The 22,657-nt window shown below is 29.5% G+C and overlaps 2 protein-coding genes across 5 annotated transcripts in view; both read right to left on the reverse strand.

Annotated features, from left to right (window-relative positions):
• Positions 1-5,683: 5,683 nt before the first annotated feature.
• Positions 5,684-17,675, reverse strand: LOC126842385 (uncharacterized). Of its 2 annotated transcripts, XM_050579344.1 has the most exons (21): positions 17,009-17,675; positions 16,896-16,925; positions 16,783-16,812; positions 16,096-16,155; positions 15,938-15,967; positions 15,804-15,836; positions 15,372-15,398; positions 15,109-15,165; positions 14,910-14,942; positions 14,704-14,767; positions 11,303-11,367; positions 11,167-11,208; positions 11,055-11,084; positions 8,579-8,635; positions 8,378-8,407; positions 8,252-8,284; positions 7,718-7,750; positions 7,066-7,152; positions 6,776-6,808; positions 6,355-6,444; positions 5,684-6,023 (listed from the first exon to the last, which is right to left on the reverse strand). In XM_050579344.1, the coding sequence occupies exons 1-21, from the start codon at positions 17,067-17,069 to the stop codon at positions 5,758-5,760; spliced, it is 1,191 nt and encodes a 396-aa protein (XP_050435301.1). In that variant the 5' UTR covers positions 17,070-17,675; the 3' UTR covers positions 5,684-5,757. The 2 variants fall into 2 exon arrangements, with proteins under 2 accessions (XP_050435301.1, XP_050435302.1); XM_050579345.1 differs by lacking the exons at positions 11,055-11,084; positions 11,167-11,208; positions 11,303-11,367 and having other exon boundaries at positions 14,704-14,793.
• A 1,337-nt stretch (positions 17,676-19,012) lies between these two features.
• LOC126842389 (uncharacterized) overlaps positions 19,013-22,657 on the reverse strand; it is a 33,189-nt gene continuing 29,544 nt past the window's right edge. For 2 of the 3 annotated variants that reach the window (XM_050579373.1, XM_050579372.1), the window contains exon 11: positions 19,013-19,304. In XM_050579373.1, coding sequence (XP_050435330.1) covers positions 19,042-19,304 — 263 coding nt within the window. In that variant the 3' untranslated portion in view covers positions 19,013-19,041. Of the gene's footprint in view, positions 19,305-20,027; positions 20,144-20,281; positions 20,315-22,657 lie in introns of those variants that run through there. The other variant, XM_050579376.1, reaches the window with a different exon arrangement.

The following is a 22,657-nucleotide window of genomic DNA, read 5'->3' on the forward strand; positions in this document are numbered from 1 at the left end:
TGTGTATAAAACATAGGACAAGCAAGAACGGACACTCGAGGAACATAATCATATTTTTATGGGTATTCAAATATTTCTGGACAATCTATTTTGTCGTTGAGTAGATTACACAATCCAGTAAACGTCCAGGCATTTTCTTCTGCGTAAAAGAGATTGCATTTTTGGATTATCAAGCAATTTGTCATGTTTAATTTCATTATTATTTATCTTGTAAGACGTTAAGAAGTTTAAAATCAATGTTGCAAAGATTCAATCTTGTTAATATATCACAAGCCAAATACGGAGACCATTCAATAGAACCATATTCCAAGATAGACCAAACAAGTGCAATATGATATGTTTCTTTTGCAAGTTGTTATCTCTTAAAAGGTCACTGTGTGAAATGCTTGTAGTGAAATTATAAAGCGGTGTTTTTCTGACTTTTTGAACCTTTAAAAACCAAAAAAGTGATCAATGTTTTTTTTGGGCATGTCGTTTTAAAAATATCGAATGTATCCTACAGGATACAAAATAATTGGAATCTTCTTATTTGGTATATTTTGTATCTCATAAGATACATTTACAAAATCCTAGGATAATATATTTTAACTGTATAAAAATAATAATACCACATTTTAAACACTTTTTAATATAAAATTAAATAAGAACAACCTACTTTAAAAAAAAAACCAAATTTAACTGTCCAGACTTCTGTCATATAATACATTTATTAAAAATTAAATTAAAAGTAATTATACACCAACTATTTGAAATAGTTCTATAACAGTTTCTATTAACTCGACTCGAGTTAATAAACTACAGCCAAGGCCCTCTGAATGTAATACTAAAATATGTAGAGTAATTTTATAACTACTAGTGTAAATATTAAATGTTTCCAATTCTAAAAAATTTAGATTTATTAAAAAATAAAATAGTTATTTAAACCTAACCAAACTGGCAAGTTCACCGATTTTGCACATGGCGTTTATTCTAGCTACATACTTGCAAACAAGTTTATTCGATAACACCAAATGCAGTTTTCTCTTGTCGGATATATTCGTGATAATTATTATTATTGAAATACTTTATTGGCATTGTTTTGCTATGAAAAATTAAAACTAATCGACCATCGATCGACGGCAATTAATCACGTTTAAAAGGCACACCCGATATTAGTATTTTACTATTGCACAGTGTATTATGCCCGCATTGGCATTAATTATATATTCATTATTAATAACAATATATATTATATTTAAGAAAGCTGTCAGACTACCTTTCAAAAATGACTAAATCCGCCAAACGGTGAGTCGCACCTACTCGACGTGACCAAGACCATTTGTCGGTAACAGGAAATGATTTTAAAACTAATACAACCACTCGAGTATGTCTTGAGTTGATTTGTTTGATGATATCAAAGTAATCAAGAATATTATTCAGAACATTTTCCCTATTCAACTAGAGTAACATCTATTGTTTTCACAGACCTAATCTACTCTTATCTGATTTACCTTTCACACTAAATGAAACCTTTCTGTCACACAAAGTCCCTGTTGTCCTATCCACCTCGTCCAATCACAATGTTTACCATATGTTTTTCGGTTTCTTGCATATAACTTCATCAAAATACTCGAGTTTCTCAACTGACTTCAGCACTTTCTCTGCAAGCCGAACAGAGTATAACTTAAGTGTCTAGAAAAAGAAAAACCTCGAAATTTCAATTATTTTAAAAGAAAACAACTGTCTTATCCCAAACGAATCACTCTGTACTTCCTTTTGACGTTTCCTCGTTGTCTAATTAAACTCGAAGCACTCTGTTCTCAGATGGTTTTTCTGCAATAATTTCTTCTTCCGTCATTACACTTGAACGCATCGTTTCTCAGTTTGACCGCTAAGTTGGGACTCGCCTTGTGAGTTACCTAGTTGTATCTTAACAATACAACTAGTCGGCGGAGACTTCTCAAGAGATACCATTCGGTTTTGTGAGTTGACAGAGAATAAAAACGGTACACGGATGATGTCTCTTTGACGGGTTTAAAGCTTCTCAAACGATGTAGCGGCTTAAAAAAAAAATAGGTAGGTAGGCAGACAAAACGATATGCCCGTCACAGCATTGGAAACGCTTTAGGTCGAGTAAAATGAACATCTCTTTGGCGGCTCGTTTGCCGGTAATCTCCTGTGAAATGCCATCGAGTCACCGCTACAATCACAGCTACTACACACCGCAACAATATGTCAATATGTAAGTAAACTGTATATACATATATAGCTGTTATAATATATGGAAACTTTTTATCTGACATTAAGTGCCTTGTCCATCGTGTACTACACAGGACGGTCCATTTAACGCGAAACACTCATTTTGAAACGATTGACACAAAGATATGTGCGCTCAAGTCGACTCTGTTTTGCTCTCCTGAAAAATCTACATTAACGGACCACTGACCTTCTTTATCCGTGCCTTTAAATATAATATATATATTATGTTACTATTGTCTATTACCGTTGAATTTTCGGGGTTTATCCGAATCAATACTGTAGAGGCTGTGGCGGTATTAGAATCACCAAATTGCCAAATTGAAAAATAGAGGAGAATATTTTATGTGTTGAGGAGCGGCGATTTTTCGATAGATCAAATTTTACTTTTTCTAGGAATGTTTAAAATTTAGACTTCTAAGACCCTCCCAAAAAATGGGAAGATTACACATTGACCTTTGTAAGTTTTCAGGTGACTACGTGAGAGTGAATAAACAGTCAAGTCAATCGAAACAGATGTTTTTTGAATTAACTTGAGATGAGAGTATTGTCGTTGGCCGTCGAGCAACCATATTATCTTAAATCGTGATGGAAACCGTTTGGTCGTGTTTGTTATTTTTTTTTGTGGGATTTAACATTGTCTGGAATCGTTTTTTTTTCCCCTAGCGATTTGTACTTAAGTCGAGCATACTGTTTTGCGACACACTGTCGGCGTTTGATCATCGTGGCTGGTTCGGGTAGATACAATATAGATGACACCCAAGCAAAGCTCTTACAACCCCAACAGCAAGGGTTGCGGCGAAGAAGCCGAGCTGCCATCTGAAGGGTATGTAGTAATAGAATAATTAATCTCTTCTCATGACCGAACCATCTCAACGCATTCTCTCTCGAGTTTCCCACAATTGAGGCAAATCCTAGACTCTCTCTTTTGTATTCATTTCTTATTCTATCCTCCCTAGTCATGCCACTCGTACTTATCTATATATAAATGAATTGTTTTCTGTAATATATTACAGATACTTCCTGGGTGACGAAGGCGGAGGCGACCTCGGCCGGCCGGACCAACCGGAGAACCCTAGGACTTTGGAAGTCATGCAGCTGGCCATAAGCATCCTGCAGACCAGCGTGTATGCCAGCTGGGTGAGCTTGCTGGAGAACGACCCCTCGTACGCTTGCCGGCCGGACATTACCAGGGCGGTGTTGGACAGTCTCGTGGATATCGCCCACGTTGCCCACGGCTTCCTCCGGCACGGCGACCCACACGTCCGCGACGCCGCGGAAGCCATCACCACCAGCACGGCCTATCTCATTGGCCGCGTTTACTGGAAATTCTGACCTACCGTGGCTATTTGAACTATAATATAGGGACTTCCGTATTTTAGATATAATATGTATATTGTATAGTTTATTAATCCAATTGGCTAATGGGGTACACACTGATAATATATCACGATGACATAACATTTAGAAAAAATTCGATCATGTGAAAATTTACATTTCAGCGATCCGCAATGGCCACAGAAGATAGCTCGATTCTTATGTGTTCATTCACTTTTTTTTTTTAACATGACTAGTTATATCTTATGGTTGGGCGTCAGTTATATGACATGGTCATGATCCAACGCGTTCCTTCGAGGGAAACATTAAATTTAATTCGTTTGAAAGAAGAAGAACTGTCACAGAGAGCTATGGACTATGTGATATAGAATGTCGTTGATTAAGTTACGGTTGTACCCAACGTTTGGTTAAGTTGAAAAACGAATATTCAGTAGATACACAATAGTTAGGGCACGCAGTGTGCACGATTTAAACAAAAAGTATTGTACACAAAAAAAAAAAACAAATACTTTCTAAGGCTTAGCAAATATACCATCGTATAGACCGATTGAAACCGATTTTTAAGTGTCTTAGAACGCGTGAAACGTATGCTGCTAGTTTCTTTATGTGAAAAAAATAAAAGCAAACACTAACGTGTTCGACTGTTGGACGTCAATAGTGCGTACACATCGAATCGAGGTACGCACAAAACTAAAAAAGGTTTAGCCGATAGAAATAGAGTTATTTTTTTAATTTATTTTTTTGTCCTGATCAAGATGTTGCCAAAGAATTGGATTAAAAACGCGCTGGTTATGTGTCTTTGTGGAAATTCTGTACAACAATGGCGTGTGCTTTCGGACACGACATAAAAACACAATGTAATTCTATACAAATGGTGTAATACCTTCAAATAAATAACAAAACATACCACCGATTAGTTTAAGACTGTTGAAGTCGAAGATATGGTTAAACACTCAGCAACAAAGTCCATTCTAGTGTTTTCTACTGCACAAGTTAAAACTAAACATAAAACAATCAGTTTTTTTTCAATGTTTTTTATACAGTGTGATCTCAATTTTTTACGAGTTTTTTCGTTTTCACCCCTATCAATTTTTTGTTTGTTTTTGATACTTTTGAAATTTATAAGCTAACGCATACATAACTCTTCTCGTGTGATCACCCTGTATTATGTAAACAATTTCAACGGTGCCGGTTATTCAAATATGTCCGGTAAAATATTATACGAAGCACACTTTTACCGCATTATTAAACCGCGGAATCCATTAACCTTTAACGGACAAATAGTACGACGTTTTCGGAAAGCAGTTGTGCTAATCCGACGTTAAGCGACAACCGTGTAATTATTGTCAACGACCATCTACAATACAATAACAATAATAATAATATATTATTATCGTGACGGATAGTCGGCGGCACACATCCGGTTCGGTAGAAAACCGAAAAACTGAAAGTCGGCTAAAACGTTATTTTATGTGTGTGTGTCAAAAAAAAAAAAAGCTTATAAATCCTACTCTCAATTATTACACCACTCATTGGCAATATTAATCAAAGTTAATTAGACAAGAGCCACTTTGTCTTGGTACCTAGCATTCGGTTTGTGTTGGGTTTTCAGTGATAAATTTAGACAATAGGCAATAGTAGTAATAATAAAATAGAGCAGGTAGAACGCTTAATAAAAACCATAACGGTTGTAAATAATATCTATTTTGTTTCTGTTATCATAATACTAATTCATATAAAACAATAACAACTGTCAGTCACACCTCTGATTACCAACCACAAAATGTATGTATAATATAATTCAATAGGCGCAAAGTTCTTATCAAATAACATTAAAAAAACGTTTCGATGCGGATCATTGCATGCTAGACCACAATATTGTCAATGTTTTTACTTGATGACAACCAGATATGTTTTAGGCTCACAAACCATTTTTAAAAAATCTAGAATTCGATATAACATTTTATTCTACTCTGAATAATTGTTCATGTTAATTTCAGAGTCTTTATATTAGGTAATCGGTTTTTTATTTGAAACGTACAATAGTAACACAACTAAAATCAATTTTTTTTTATAAAACAAAATACACACTGTTGAATTATTTCTGAGGTACATTTTTTATTACATTGTGGACAGATAATACAAATGGACATTAAATACTGTAATGAAGAGTATTTGATAAAATCACACGTGGTTATCCACGAACCAATTTCTTATCTGTTCCTTAACGTTAACAAGTCCAATCTCATCAAAGGATGGTCTTTCCAAAACATAATTCTCTTGAAAAGGTTTGTATATGAATGTTCCATCGAATGACTTCAATATACACTTATTCGTAGTGGAATCAACTTCAGCGGTTTTTACATATTTATGTGGGTTTCTTATACTTTTCAGCAAAGCTACTAGACGACATAACTCGGTATGGTTTTTGAATTCCGGTGATCCTTTATCTTAAAAAAAACAAAAAAACAAATTATTTTTAAAAATTTGCCAATCTTAGCTTACAACTAACTATTTTCGTTTTTTGTTCAGAACTATTTTTTCATTGAAGACTTAGACTGTATATTCTATACCTATTTGTATTGTTTGTACTTGAATTATAAATTAATATAATTCCTATAATTATTATTATTGTTATTGAAAAAGAAATCTTCGTTGAAAAAAGATAACTCGTTGGCGTGTGTAAAAATGATAAATTTATCGTTTGTGTGGTACACCAAATAGCAAAATTATGTTTAAAATCAAAACCAGTTCAAATCTACACTAATTATTAGTATTTACCTATTGCAGCTAGAAGCAATTCTTTTGTAACTTTTCCTGTTATAAGTCTTCTATTTATTCCAAGCTGTGGCAATGAATCAAGCGGAATAACTGTGAAAATAAATAAATTAGAGGTATAACGTCTTCAGAACATAATGGAGTCACTAATATTGTCACTTAATTTAAGATACATTTTGTCAGTATACATACAACGTTTCTGTGACACTTTTAAGGTAACTAACATGTTGTGCAGAAACTACTTACAAAAATGAACCCCAATTTTACTAGTTAGCTATATTATACTTTATACGATTATTATGAAGTAGACTGTGTTTTTTTTTTTGAAAAGTCGAATGAAATATTTTTATTAACCTATATGAACTTCTAATTATTACCTAAGTGTTTAGGAATACATAGGTCAGTCAGTAAAATGTTTGCTTACTTTGATTTTCTTCAAGTTGAGGCACAGGGATATCTGTATAAAAAAATTATGGAAATTTAAATTATTTTCCACAAAAATAACACCCATTTAATAAATGTAAAATAGTGTACACAGGGTTAAATTATATTTGAAACGATCATCAAGACTGGCATCAAAAACCATAATATGTACAGCAATAGCTTTATGACTTTGAATTCCTTTAATATATTTATCGAATTTGGTTAAAACTTAGTAAATATGAATTTTGAAAATTGTTCGCAAACATACATGTATTTAAACTATATATTTACTTGTGACTTTGGTTATGGCTTTTTGCAATGCCTCCTGATCAGCTATGGCATTACGTTCTGAAGTGTATACATATACTCGTATATATTCTATGACAGAAATGACAACTTATTCGATTGTATCCAAAATAATAAATTTATTTTTCAACCCCCCCCCCTCTTCGTCAGTTGGTGAAATGAGAAATCCTTAAATTTTTAGATTCCCAACTTAACTCTTTGTAATTTTTCGTGATTTTTTTATTTCATTATCATGTGAAATTGTAATTAAATTTTTCATTTAAACAATTCCTACTTGAAAAGTAAACTACAATTTTTATAGTTAAAAATAATTCTCTTAATGTTGACATGTGATACTTAAAAAACACAAAGATAAAAACTGTTTCCTTTTTTGAGTTTACGGAATATTAATTTATGTTGAAAAAATTTGATATGTTTTCAAACTGAATTTTTTTCAATGAAAAATTAAAATTTCCCATTTTCCTATCAAATGAAAAATCAATTACTAGGTACTTATTATTGTTGAGCTAGGGATCTAGAATTTTAAGATTTCTCATCCGAGTAGGCCACTTTTGAACCAAAGTGTAAACCTTAAGAGAAACAAAAAAAAACACGAAAAATATGAAAAAACCAAATAATATATTCAAATATAGGTTACCTGGTAAGGGAAAAAAGGAATGTCCTCCTACATCTAAAACGAAAATATATTTTGCCCGTCTTAGTTACAATGATTATTATTAAGCTATTTGGAAATATTTCCGACTATTTATTTATTTTTTCATTATTATAAAAATGTTTACAATCAGTTAATTCACAACAATAGGTAAATTTAAAGACATAATATGTACACACATGACATGAATGTCCCAAAGAGGGCTATTCACGTATGAAACCTCAGAATATAAGTTTTAATAGTTTTGTAGTTTCTGTGTTGATTATATACCAATTTTTTTTTAAAAGTTTTAAATTGGTAATTTGTAATTTATTTTTTTAAACCTCGAGACCATTCTTTTTTTAGACTACGGTGGATGTTGTCGGGAAATGAAAGAGAGGACAAAATTTTGACGGGACAATTTAAATGGCTATGTAGTTTTTGATGAAATCTTTAGTAATGAGTTTTTGCATGTTGTGTAATTATGAGAACCTTAAGAGTCTAAAAGATTGATAGTAGTATATTATAACAATTAGTTACCTTCTTGAATTATGCTAAAAAGTTTTGCTTTTTCTGAAATTAAAACAAAAATACATTATGTCTAATTTAGTTATAATCATTATCAAGTAACTGTGTACGTTTGAAAAATCATAAGAATATTATTACCCGGTATAGCCAACTTCAAATTAATTTGTGCTGAAAAAAGAATAATAACTTAATAAATTAATGATGTTGGATTTTGTTATTATTGCTAAAACATTTTCCTTTTTTAGTAGCAGTCTATATATATATATATATATATATATATATATATATATATATATATATATATATATATATATATAAGTATTATATAATAATGACTACCAATCGTTTCGCTTCCATTAATTAAATTTGTAATTACAGTTTTCAATCCAGCAGGATCTAAAAGCAAATAAATGTTTGAGATGTATAAAAAATGTCAAATAAAATCATAATTATGTGAAAAATAACACAAAATAATTTTCAGAACATGAGTACACAGCACTTTAAGGGATCTCGACCAGTTTGGATAATAATACAGTAATTGTCTATAGGTAAAAGGTGTTTTAATAAAGAAAAATTGGACAAAACGTTAGTATTTAAACACTACTTCGCTATTGCAAAATTAACTAAAAATAGTACAAATTTAACCTGGCCAGTGTTTAAGTTTAAGGGACCATAGACAAAAGAATGGGGGGGGGGGAATAACTTAGTTGTTTTTAAAATTGCTGGACCATTTACGTAACTCAAACTGACCCTTGGCAAAAATGTCTTCGAGCTTCTTCTGGAGCTCTATCGCTGCTTCTTCTCTTCTTGGCTCGTTCACCAGTTTTCGTCGGTTAACATTAAATTACTTATGAGCTACAAAGGACTTAAGATAACCGAACTTGACAAACGATGCCATGGATGTTTCATAAACTAAGTAAGTCTGTTTATTGTGGGGATGTCATCACGGAGTGCAGGGAAAAAACAAATGATATATTAAATAAATATAAGAACCACTCGGGGTACAAAATTGATCCTACATATTTTAAATTGAAAATCATGTCGATTTCAAATTGTTTTCCAACACCTTAGTGTGTGCTGAATTTCAAATTTATAAAACTGTTTTTGTGATTGTGTATTGATTTAGAGAAGTGTTTTTTAAGGGCTTTTGATCAAATGTTGTTCACAACGATCCGAAAAATGCTTTACAAAAATAAGGCACCAAAAACAACGGTAAATAAAAACATTTAAATGTCTTTTATATATACTAACGCATCTAACAGTGTAAAAAATCCGGCTACATAGACCGTTATTAAGTATTTTTATGGGGATTGTTATTACTCATGGTATGTTTTTCATATCGATGCGAATGTAAGGTAAATACAACGCAAAAAAATATATTTTTCTAACAGTGTGTTGTTTACACGCTATCGTTTTTTATAATATACTAGTATATTTCTCACAACGAAATAGTTTTGTATGAAATATTTGGACCTAATATTACAAAAATAAAAGACCTATGTAAAATTCGATAACCACCTTTGCTTCTTCAAATACACCCATTTTATTCAAATTATTTTATAATAAAGTTTATAACAAGTCGGAAAACCACTATTTTTCTATTTATTTTTATTTTGAAAATCAGGGTGTTCTTAGGGCAAACAATATTTTACCGTAATAATAATAATAATTTATATAATATATATATATATATATATATAATTTAGTGTGTATTATCGAAAGGAAAGCGCGGATGCGCGTTGACTTTGCGGTGCGGGGTACGTATACTACGCGGCTTAACCATTTGTCGACCGACGGCACTTATGAGTCCACCGAAAAAAAAAAATCATACAAAGCCATATGATATTTTTTTCTTGTTTCTGGTGGGTCGGTACTCACAAGTACCACATTGGCTATGATAAAAAATTATTGTTTAGTATGTGGTGCTATTATAAAACATTTTATCGGCCATAATAGTCGGTAACGTTTGCATTCAATACATACACATGATTTGGTGTTAGGTTTTGTTATTAATACGGTCTTTCCAGGTCACTATATATATAAAAACTGCTGGTTATATTCGAATACATGTCTAGATATACTATCTAATTTTATAAAACCAATACAACTTTTCACGGTCCAAAGTCCAACTTAATGAAAAACCAAAAGGCGCAGTACTTATTATTAAAAATAAATGCTCACAGTAGTAGTAGTAGTAGTCGGTGGTGATGGGCACTGTGGTGGTGTGGGGTGACGGTGGACGAAATAACGCCCGAAAATATACATTATTTGGAATATCGACGTAACTATGGCCCTATCATAGAAAACGGGGATCACAGAATAAGAACTAATAGAGAAATTTACCAGATGTACCCAAAGTCCAATATCATGTCATTTATAAGAGGCAAACGCTTGGAATGGGCGGGACACACATGGAAATCCAATAGTATATAAAAAGATGTAATGACAGGCACTATCAATGGGAAAAGATCTAGAGGACAGAGGTAGATAGACATAGTCGAATCAGACCTCGAAAAATGTGCACCAGGATCAAAACTAGAAAAGAGTACTAGAGAGAAAACTAGAGGAGGTAGATGACATCAAATAGTAGAAACAGTGAAGACCCTAACTGGGCTATAGAAGCTAAAAACAAGAAAAATTGTGAAAAATTGAGATTATATTGTACCTTGTAGAACATTATGGGGAAAAAAAATTAATTTCTTATTAAACCCATTGAGATAATGAGTGGTTCAAGATAAAATAACATCACCAAGTATGACTAAAGGTAGCTTTTAATTTATAAATCATATAAAAATTATTATTAAATGTATATTACCTAATTCAAAAGCCTTCTCAATGTGTTTGTCTGTAATTGATTTTTTCAAAATTATGTATAAAAATGATAAAATAAAAAAAATAATTATATTGTATGAAAAATCGGTACCGACTTGTAATGTAAACCGAATTTCCATAGATCCAATTTCCTCCCGCTACGAGGAATAATAAAATATTGAGTTTTTTTTTTAAATTTTCAACTACATCAAAAAGGTGCGTAAAAAGGTTTTTAAAAAATAAAATAATTACCTGTCATTATTGGCGAAACGTTCACAAAGGCAAGCGTTATAAAAATGCAGAAAAGCTTCATAGTGCTGGACAACATTAATGAAATAATTTAATTAAAACAACTTATAAGAAAAATAATATGAGTTAGAATAGCTTGTTTTAATTTTTGTGTTACAGTGATTTTCTTGCGACTAACCGTAGAATCGGTGTGTCGAGGAGTCAACCAAAATAGGAAAATCAAAACATGTTTTTCAGTATATTTTACAGAAAATATTTACATTGTTATGAAGCGAATATTGTTACAATTTTAGGGACAAAAAATACTGTTACTCGAAAACAACAGTAAGAATAATAAAATTAAAAAAAAAATTATTTTTCAAGGTAATACTTTTGTATGCGAAAGAATTGTACAAATAAGAAAAACCGCGACGACAATAACAGCAGAAAACGCAATAACAATTTGGTTTTCACTGCAAATGTGTAGACTTTCAATTCAAACCAGCGCTATGATAAAATATCTGTGTAATATCTAGTAAAAAACAAAATGTTACTGATGAAAATATATTATACACTAATATTTAGCATATAATATTACAAAGAGTGAAATCAAATAAATAAGCACAACACGAATCAATTAAATGATTGAACACACTACTATTGTCAAACGCATATATTAATTACAATAATATATTATAATATTACATAGAAAATAGTAAACAGGGTAAAAATAACACACTTATATGGTATACATAAAGTTTACAGATAGAATGAGCCCAGAACCCTTAAACCAAATCCATGACTGCACGAGGGTTTACAAATCAATCTTGTTTTTCAATAACATTTTCCTGTTAACTAAGTATTTTTATTATGAAGATAAATACCATGTTTATATTGCCACATACTTAGTATATAAAATATTATGTATTATATCAACAGTTACAAACAAAATATGTTATTTAACAAGTAAAAGAGTGTCTAATACATTTTTTTCGATTAGCCTCATTTAATAAAAAAAAATAACCAAAACAACCTGATAACTATTAATGGACTTTTGACATTTTTGAGACTTTTGATTTTATATTTATCAAAAAATTTCTAAAAACTTAGAAACAGAAACAATTATTTTGCTACCTACATCCCAAATTTCTCCAATTAAACTACTTATTATTTACCTACCATTAATAACGTTATGATTTTTTGGGGAATTGCCAAAAAACAAATAATTATATTCACTGCCAAAATGTGATGTATTCGAGGCTGATGTATGTTGTTTTAATAATTATTATTTCGGCTCCGTGGGACTGATTCGATGATTTAAATGGTTATATTATATTATTATATTTTGCAATTGGGAAAAAGACATACTGCACAAACGCCTTTCAATGATATTCACATGCATTCATATATCGAGTGTTTTTATACTTAAAGGCTATATTGACACATTTCTTAGCGTGAGCCAATACTCCGTAGGTATAGTAGGTACATAATATAGTTTATAAAACACATTCAAAAACGGTTAACAATAATATTATCATACATGTAGCACTATGAGAAATGTATTTTGTGCCCTGTTTGATTAGCCGCTATTATTACATTTTTGTCCAAAATCGGTTTTCAATGTCGAGATTAAAACTTTTCTGCTGAACGAATTCCAATATTTTTATCATTTTTTTTAGCTAGAAATCCTATATCTTTTTTTGTTGAGATATTGTTATGGATTTTTTTTCTTTCTTTAATTTTAATTTATATAACTAAGACGATATAATACAATAAGCATTTTAGTATTTATAAAGAGCAGATTGACGGAAAAAAGAATCCTCCCACTGGAGGAACTTCGACAAAGTTAAGCTAAGGCATATTTCAGTTTTTTTTCTTTATATCTAGCAGATTACGATAACAAAAGTATGTTGAATTCAACATTTACTATTCTTGCTCTTAGATATCTTGCAAAATAATTGATTTAAAGAGGCCGAATATGTGGCGTAACATCGTCAAAGCCAATCAGAGTAGTGGTCAAGTCTGTTTTATGCCTCATTTAGAAATATCATGATTAATTCAGAAACTGGCCAAGTGTTAAATAATACATTTAAAAAAAACAGTGTAGCACAAGGAAGTAAAAATGAAGTGAAGTTATGAACTAATTTATTAGACTGATTTTTTTGGATGGGGTTCTGGAACTTGGCTCTTTTTCACTGTTAGGATTTTGTTGGATTATAACTTCAAATTCATGTTTAACACTGCAATTGTCAGAGTTTAATAAAGTCACAAGTGGTTAAGGGTAATTTTTTTTTTTACTGAAAGAAATTGTTTATTTTGTAATACATTGAGTGAAATGACAATTAAGATACAGTGCGACATTTAAATATTATTAAATTAAAATAACAACAGCACATGTAATGTAATTTTTTTAAATATAGCTACGAATTATGGTCTCTTTAATGTATGTACGGGAACCAAGGATCTATCTCACTCAAAACATCCACATAAACAGTACTATTAGGAACTATTGGCCTTACCGCAACAATAAGCCCCATAAGCATTCTGTATAGGAATCTGTCATTTTGTGAAGTTAAAATACAATAAAAACCAGGTTCAACATAAATGGATTTTATATACGATTCTGGGAATCGCATACTTCGGAGCAAACTTAATAGACGGCAAACTTTGGTAAGGTAGGGAATTCCTGGTGTTTCTTCATCTTAAAAATAATTAAAAAAAATGTTATTAAAAACTAGTCAATTTTACCTTATATCTACTTTTGTTTTATGTTCAAAACACAGCTTATACACGTGTATAAGCAAAATCATAGAAAAATAAATTCAATACCCATAAAAACATTTCTATTTTATGTAACCTATTTTGAATCGAAATTGATTAAAATACATTTGAGATAAAATAACCGCAGTTTGCTTCAGAACTTCATAACTTTAGAGCTTCAGATGTGTATAAATTATAAATTTAATATTTAAGTGATTATTATGCGCCTGTCATCACCATAGTGACTGATGACATATTAATAGCACAAGCAGTACACAAGAACATGCATATTATTCAAATGGACGTGACAACAGCCTTTCTGAATGGAATAATCAATGAAGAATATATGTAAGACAACCAAAGTCCTTTGTAAAATGACAAATCATAGTATGTAACCACCTTTGGGTATTTATTTAAAGATTTGGATCGACACTATACTGATCTACATAAAATCAAACGGTAATACTTTTGGATTTACTTTCTCTAAACGGAGAACGAATTTCAATTGGCGTTAGCATAGGCTATTCAAGAATCTATGTAGCCAAAAGGATTACCTCTTGAGGTGCCGTATAAATTAAAAATGTGTTTTTTCACTGGTAAATCAAGTAGTACAATTATAATTAAAAGTAATCTAGTACCCAACTACACAAAATATTAACATTTACCTATTGCAGCGATAAGCAAATTTTTTGTAACATATCCAGTTATACGTCTTCTGGCTTCTCCAAGCTGTAACAATGAATCATTTTCAAAATCTGAGAAAAATAATAAGTGACAGTGTTTTAAAATAAAATTTTAAAAAAAAATGGTTTATTGGCTTTTAAACTAAGATATTAGAATTATTGATGTCAGTTATTTAATGCTTACTTACTTTCGTTTGAGCCAAGTTGAGGAACAGGGATATCTGTAAAAAAATTTAATTATTTTCCAGTAAAATCCTATTCAATGTATAAATATATACACTGGTTTGAGTTATATTTCAATAGATTATCAAGACTTGTATCAAAAATTATAATATAGCTATAGTTTTGAAAATTGTTTGCAAAAATTATGTTAAACTTTATATTTACTTGTAACATTGAAAATTGCTTGTTGCACGGCCTCCTCATCAGCTATAGCAATATGTTCTGAAAATATACAAAAAATTACTATAAAAGATATTTTCTTATGATAGAAGTGTTAATATTTTAGATTAGGAAAAATTGAAAGTTCCCATGATAAAAAAAAAAAAAATCTCGAGGTATTTAAACAAAAACCGTAATAAATGTACTTGTATAAGAAACTGTATGGAGTGTTAGTAGTAGGAGTATTAAACTATATACAAATAGGTTACCTGGTAAATTATTAATAAATGGTTCATCTGAAATTAAAACAAAACTTTTTTTTGAGAATAAAATTTTTTAAAATAATTTTGTAATTTTGAATCAATTTAACCATTCAATCAAGTGTTTTCATTGTGAAAACAACATATAATTAAAAAAAATTAACATCCCTAACCCCATCTACATCACCATCTCATCCCCATCCTTCATCCCTAATCTCTCATCTTTTATCTCTAATCGATTATCTCTTATCTCTTATCAGATAACAGCGTGATAGTTTATGTAACGCTATTTTAATAACGCTTTTTTTGTTATTAACATTTTTTTCGTGACAATTTTTTCGGTTATATGCCAGACCTAAGACATGAAAAGATCAAAAAAATGTATTATATCGGCATACCATAATCTGTGTTAAGTATTAGTAGTAGCTAAAAATTGGTTACCATGTTCAATTGTAATCCAGAAATTTGCTTTTTCTGAAATTAAGACGAAAATATGATTTGCTCAAATTAGTTGTTAATTATTATCAATCAACTACTTCGAAATACGTCTAATAAGTGATAAGAAATATTAATACCCGGTATAGCCAGCATCGAATTAAGTGTCGCTGAAATTGGAATAATACAAATTGGTGAATTAATGATGTTCGGTTTTTTTATAACACTATAATTTTAACATTTTTTTTTTGGTAGCAATCTGTATTTAAATTTATTTTTGTTACATAATAATGATTACCTATCGTTTTATTATTATCGTTGATAATATTTGAAATTGCAGTGGCCAATCCATCAGGATCTATAAGCAAAATATAGTGTTACAGCTATATACACAATTTCAAATAAAAACATAATAATGCATAAAATTATACATAAAAACTTTCAGAACATACATAGCTTTAAGGTTATTATTTAACCTAACGCTACTCAACCTGTTATGTTAAAGGGATTGTATGTGTTTGGCTCTTTGTAAATCTAGACCAAAAAGCCAGACAAAATTTCGACTACTTGGGACGGTCCGATTTCAATTCTGTAGAGACGAGTTTTTTGGCAACTTTACTAGATTATGTAAGAAATAGTTTTCAATTTTGTGCCATTGTTATGTAAAAAAATTGGGTTTTATTATTTAAAAACTTGCAAATTTCATATATTTAATTACAGTAAACTGAAATGTTAAGATAAAAATCATCTTGCTTTATAACATAGTAATATAACTAAAACACCAGAATTTTTTTGCACAATTTTTATTAGACCATCCGATGTTGTCGACTTTTTTTGGTCTAAAAAAAAAAAATGTCCAATGCTCATAGAAACAAATTGTTTAAATTAAAAATAATAAATTGAAGCTAGTTTTTATACACTTGTTCATTTTAACTTTAGCTTTTTTTAAAATTATAAATCATCTGAAAATCAAAATGTATCTTACCTGCATCAAAAGTCTCCTTGATGTATTTGTCTGTAATAAATTATTTCAAACTTATGTGTATAGTTAAACATTTTTTTTAAAAATTGTGTACTGTATGAAAATTTGGTACTGACTTGTAATGAAAACCGAATTTGCATAGTGCGCTATGAGAAATAATTAAATATTGAATTTTCTATTGAGATTTTTAACTACCTTGCAAAGGTACGTGTAAAAATTAAATAATTACCTGTCATAATTCGCGCAACGTTTACAAAAGCAAGCGTTATTAAAATGTAAAGAAGCTTCATAGTGCTGGACAAAATGATTGAAATAATTATTCAAATAATATAACTTATAAGAAAAATATCAATTCTAAAAGCTTGTTTTACTTTTTGTGTTACAGTGATTTTTTTGCAACTAGTCGTAAGGTCGGTGTGTTGACTTGTCAACCAAAGAAGTAAAATTAAAATATATTTTGCAGATGCAGAGCACTATAATAAATTATAAAAAAAATTAGCGACACTTTTGTTATAAAATAAATAACGTATACAGGGTGATTTTTTTTAACGTTGGCGACTAAATCTCACTGTGTTTAATCAATAGTTCAACATTTTCTTTTTGATAGTGTTTTCATATAATGTAATCTCAATTTTCCACAATTTGTTTTTTTCTTAGCGCCTATAAATTGGTTGTTTTATAGCAACTTGGACCAGTCAAAATTGTTAGTACTTTTATCTCAATTTGAAAAGTTAATAAAATGTATGCGTTGCCATTTTAGTTTTAAAAATTGATATGAAAATAATCAGTTTTGGAGGAGTTAGGAACATTATCATAATAAAGAAATTGTGGTCATAATGTATGAAAACACTATGAATAATCAATTCAATTATTAGTTAAGCCTAGAGGATTACTGAGTGGCCCATGATAGAAAAAATCGCCTTGTACATGTCTGTTATATTTTTTTACTTATTGCTTTTAAATTATTCTCGAATCATATTTTCTTTTATAGAATTTGGTGTACACAGGTTTGTTCATTTTTATTTTTCATTAAACCAAATAATTATTTTTTCAAGAAAATATATTAAATTTTTAATAAAGTCCCGTGAACAATTTTCAGATATGGTCTACGTGTTACATTTGCATTCGTGCACGTTCTCTTTTATCACATTAAACATATATCGTATCGACTATGTGTACCTATGATAAATTAAATACTTCTGGGATAAATGGTAGTATTTTACCAACGTGTCGAAAAAAAGAGTTTTTAATATAATACACTGTTGTTAGTTTTTTGTCAAAACTGCTATTCTGTATAGTATTTTTATTGTATAAATTTGAAAAAATTTCGAAGGTCATTTTATTAGATTCTATGAAATAACAAGATAGAGTGGAATAGAAAAAAAAAATATTGTATTTCTTCTTTTGTTTACAATGCCTGGCACATAAATAAAAATATACTTGAAAGTTTGGGAAATGGGATTGCTTCCCATATGGAGAAAAACCGAAGTTTACTGACAATTTAAGCAAGATAATTTGGTTCATTGATTCAGGTTGTTCAGATAAAAGAAAACAATTCTTCTCCATAGAGCAACAAAAATCCTTACTCAACTATGGTGTGGCCAAAAATCGGGAAAATTGGATTTTTGTAATCAACTTTAACCGTTTATGGAGATAAAATCATTATTTTTACTACTGGAAAGTTTAGAATGTATTAAAACAACAGAAGAAAATGTCGATAGATAACCTAATGATGAAAAAAACATTGAAATGTATGAAGAACCTGAAAACATTACATGTTGAGATAAATGTTGTGTATAAATTCTATACTGTTTTTTGCAGTGGTATCATCATAGTAAGGACTTTGAATATATTGACACTTATGCGTCTGTTTTCACCATAGTGAATTTGACAGATGTAAGAATTTCAGTTAATATCTTTAGCCGATATCAGTCATAATCAGCAGACAGTCAACAGACAGTTAACTTAAAAGAGCACAACGTTATGTTTTTGGGAGGGGGTCTGGCTCCTTTTCACTGTTAGGTTTTATTTGGATTAAAATTTCAATTCCGTTTTTACACTGCAATTGGCAGAGTTTAATAAAATCACAAGTGGTTAAGAGTATTTTATATCACTGAAAGAAATTGTTTATTTTGTAATACATTGAGTTAAATGACAATTAAGTTGACAAGTGCGACATTTAAATATTATTAAATTAAAATAACAACAGTAGGTGCAATGTAATTAAAAAAAAAAAAAAAATAGCTACAAATAATGGTCCGTTTAATGTATGTACGGGAACCAAGGATCTATCTCACTCAAAACATCCACTAATTCAGTACGGTTAGGACCTATTGGCCTTACCTCAACAATAAAGCCCACAAGCTTTCTGTATAGGAAACTGCCATTTTGTGAAGTTAAAATGCAATGAACACCAAGTTCAACATTAACGGATTTTATATATGAATCTGGGAATCGCATACTTCGGAGCAAACCTAGTAAACGGCAAACTTTGGTAAGGTAGGGAATTCCTGGTGTTCCATCATCTTAAAAATTATAAAAAAATTGTTATTCATAACTTGTCAATTTTACCTTATATCTACTTTTATTTTTTGTTCAAAACACAGCTTATACACGTGTAAAAGCAAAATCATAGAAAATAATTTCGTTACCTATAAAAAACACCCTATTTTAAGTAACCTGTATTAAAACGAAATTTACTAAAATACATTTGAGAAAGAATAACAGCCGTTTGCTTCAGAACTTTTTTTATTAAGATGTTATGTATTTTTCTTTCTTTCTTTAATTTTTATTTGTACAACTAAAACTATATAGATCAATAAACATAACACATGTGGTATTTATAAAGAGCAGATTGCCAGAAAACAGATACCTCCCACTGGAGAATCTTTGACAAATTTAAATTAGGGCATATTTCAATTTTTTTTTTTTATATCTAGCAGATTAGGGTAACAAAATTATGTATGTAATAATCCAAATTAGATCAGATATAAGCATTTCAATTTGTATCTTATATCGAAGGAGTAAACATTTTAAAGTGATATGTTGATACAGAAATTTAAATGATTTGGATTGATTATGCTGGTCTACAAGAAAGCAAACGGAAATGATATTTTCTTAAATAGAGACTGAATATCAACTGACTAAAAGGATTACCTGTTGATTATCTGTTGTATATATAAACTAAAAATGAGTTATTTAACTGGTATATCAAGTAGTACAATTTTAATTAAAAGGAAACTAGTACCAATATACACAAAATATTAACACTTACCTATTGCAGCGATAAGTAAATTTTTTGTAACATATCCAGTTATACGTCTTCTGGCTTCTCCAAGCTGTGCCAATGAATCATTCTCAAAATCTGCAAATAAAGAATAAGTAAGTGTTAAAAAAAAAAATTGTGACAGTGTTTTAAAATAAAATTTAAAAAAAATTATATTATTGGCTTTTAAACTAAGACTTTAGAGTTATTAAAGTCAATTTTTAAATGCTTGCTTACTTTCGTTCGGGCCCAGTTGAGGCACAGAGATATCTGTATAAAAAAATTAATTATTTTCCAGTAAAAACACACATTTACCTAATCAATGTAAAAATGTATACATTGGTTTGAGTTATGTTTCAACACATTTGATAGACTTGTATAAAAAAAACATAATATAGTTTGTAAAATTGTTCCAAAAAACATTATATTTACTTTGTTTTGATAAATATTTCAAAAGATTATCAAGACTTGTATAAAATATCATAGCATAGCTCTAAGAATTTAAACTATTAAAATATATATATCTTTCGAGTTTGGTAAAAAAAAAATATGTTTAAATTTATATTTACCTGTAACTTGGGATATTGCTTCTCGCACTGCCTCCTGATCAGCTATGGCAATATGTTCTGAAAACATATAGAAAATACTACATAATATTTTTTTTATGACAGAAGTGTTAATATTTTAGGTTTGGAAAAATTGAAAGTTCCCATGTTAAAAAAAAAAAAAATCTCGAGGTATTTAAAAATAAACCGTAGTAAATGTACTTGTATAAGAAACTGAATAAAATGTTAATAGTAGGAGTATAAACTATATACAAATAGGTTACCTGGTAAATTATTAATAAATGGTTTATCTGAAATTAAAACAACATTTTTTTTTGAGAATGACATTTTTTAAAATAATTTTGTAATTTTGAATCAATTAAATCATACATTCAAGTTTTTTCATTGTGAAAACAACACATAATTTAAAAAAATTAACATCTCCATTCCCATCTTCATCACCATCTCATTCCTATCATTTTTTTTATCTCTAATCTCTCACCTCTTATCTCTAATCGATTATCTGTTATCTCTTATCGGAAACAGCGTGATATTTTTTATAACGCTTTTTTTGTTATTAACATTTTTTTCGTGACAATTTTTTCGGTTATATGCCAAAGCTAAGACATGAAAAGATCAAAAAAATATATTATATCGGCATACCATAATCTGTGTAAAGTATTAGTAGTAGCTAACAATTGGTTACCATGTTCAATTGTAATCCAGAAATTTGCTTTTTCTGAAATTAAAACGAAAATATGATATGCCCAAATAAGTTGTTAATTATTATCAATCAACTATTTCGAAATACGTCTAATAAGTGATAAGAAATATTATTACCCGGTATAGCCAGCATCGAGTTAAGTGTCGCTGAAATTGGAATTATACAAATTGGTGAATTAATGATGTTCGATTTTTTTATAACAATATAATTTTAACACTTTTTTTTCTGGCAGCAATTTGTATTTTAATTTTTTTTTTTTTGTTAAATAATAATGATTACCAATCGTTTTATTATTATCGTTAATAATATTTGAAATTGCAGTGGCCAATCCACCAGGATCTATAATCAAATGGTGAACTATATACACTATTTCCAATGAAATCATAATAACGCATAAAATTATACATAAAAATCTTCAGCATAAGAATATACTGAGCTTGAAGGTAAATATTTAATTTTACTCTACTCAATCATTTATTTGAATTAGTAATTTTGTATTTCCAATGAAATCATAATAACGCATAAAATTATACATAAAGATCTTCAAAACATACATAACTTCAAGGTTATTATTTAACTTGACGCTACGTATAAAGGGGATTGTATGTAGTCCATCTCTTTGACAATTTAGACCAAAGAGCCACACCAAATTTCCACTACTTAGGATAGTCTAATTTCAATTCTGTAGTCACATTCGAGTTTTTTGGCAACAGTACTAGGTTAGGTTATGTAGGATACAGTTTTTTGATTATTTGCCTTTTTACCTATGTAAAAAAAATGGGTTTTAATAAAAAAAAAACTTGCAAATTTCATTTATTTAATGACATGAAACAGACATTTTTTAATGAAAATCGGCTTCTCACATAACATACTAATATAGCCAAAAACCCCGAATCTATGTTGTCGAAATCTTGTCAGATTTTATGATCTAAAATAAAACTAAAATGGCTAATACTCATAGAAAATAATTGTTCAAATTAAAATTAATACCTTGAAGCTTGCATTTATACATTTAAACAGTAGATTGTTTTTAATTTAATATAACAGTATTATTTGGTATACTGGTAGTATATACCCCTTTAACTCATATTCTGAACTGATATAAAAAAAACTATAGCTTGTTGTTAATTTATATATCATCTGAAAATAATAATATATCTTACCTGTATCAAAAACCTCTTTGATATATTTGTCTGTAATAAATTATTCCAAACTTATGTATAAATATGATGAAATTAAAAAAAATGTTGTACCGTATGAAAATTTGATACTGACTTGTAATGTAAACCGAATTTTTATAGCCCGCTATAAGAAATAAATAAATACTGAATTTTCTAATTAGAT

The sequence above is a fragment of the Adelges cooleyi genome, unplaced genomic scaffold (genome assembly GCF_023614345.1).
Source record: "Adelges cooleyi isolate 19-005CV unplaced genomic scaffold, UGA_ACOO_1.1 ACOO_flye_CR_arks_rails_tigmint_CR_PRNA_519, whole genome shotgun sequence".
Lineage (NCBI taxonomy): Eukaryota > Metazoa > Arthropoda > Insecta > Hemiptera > Adelgidae > Adelges > Adelges cooleyi.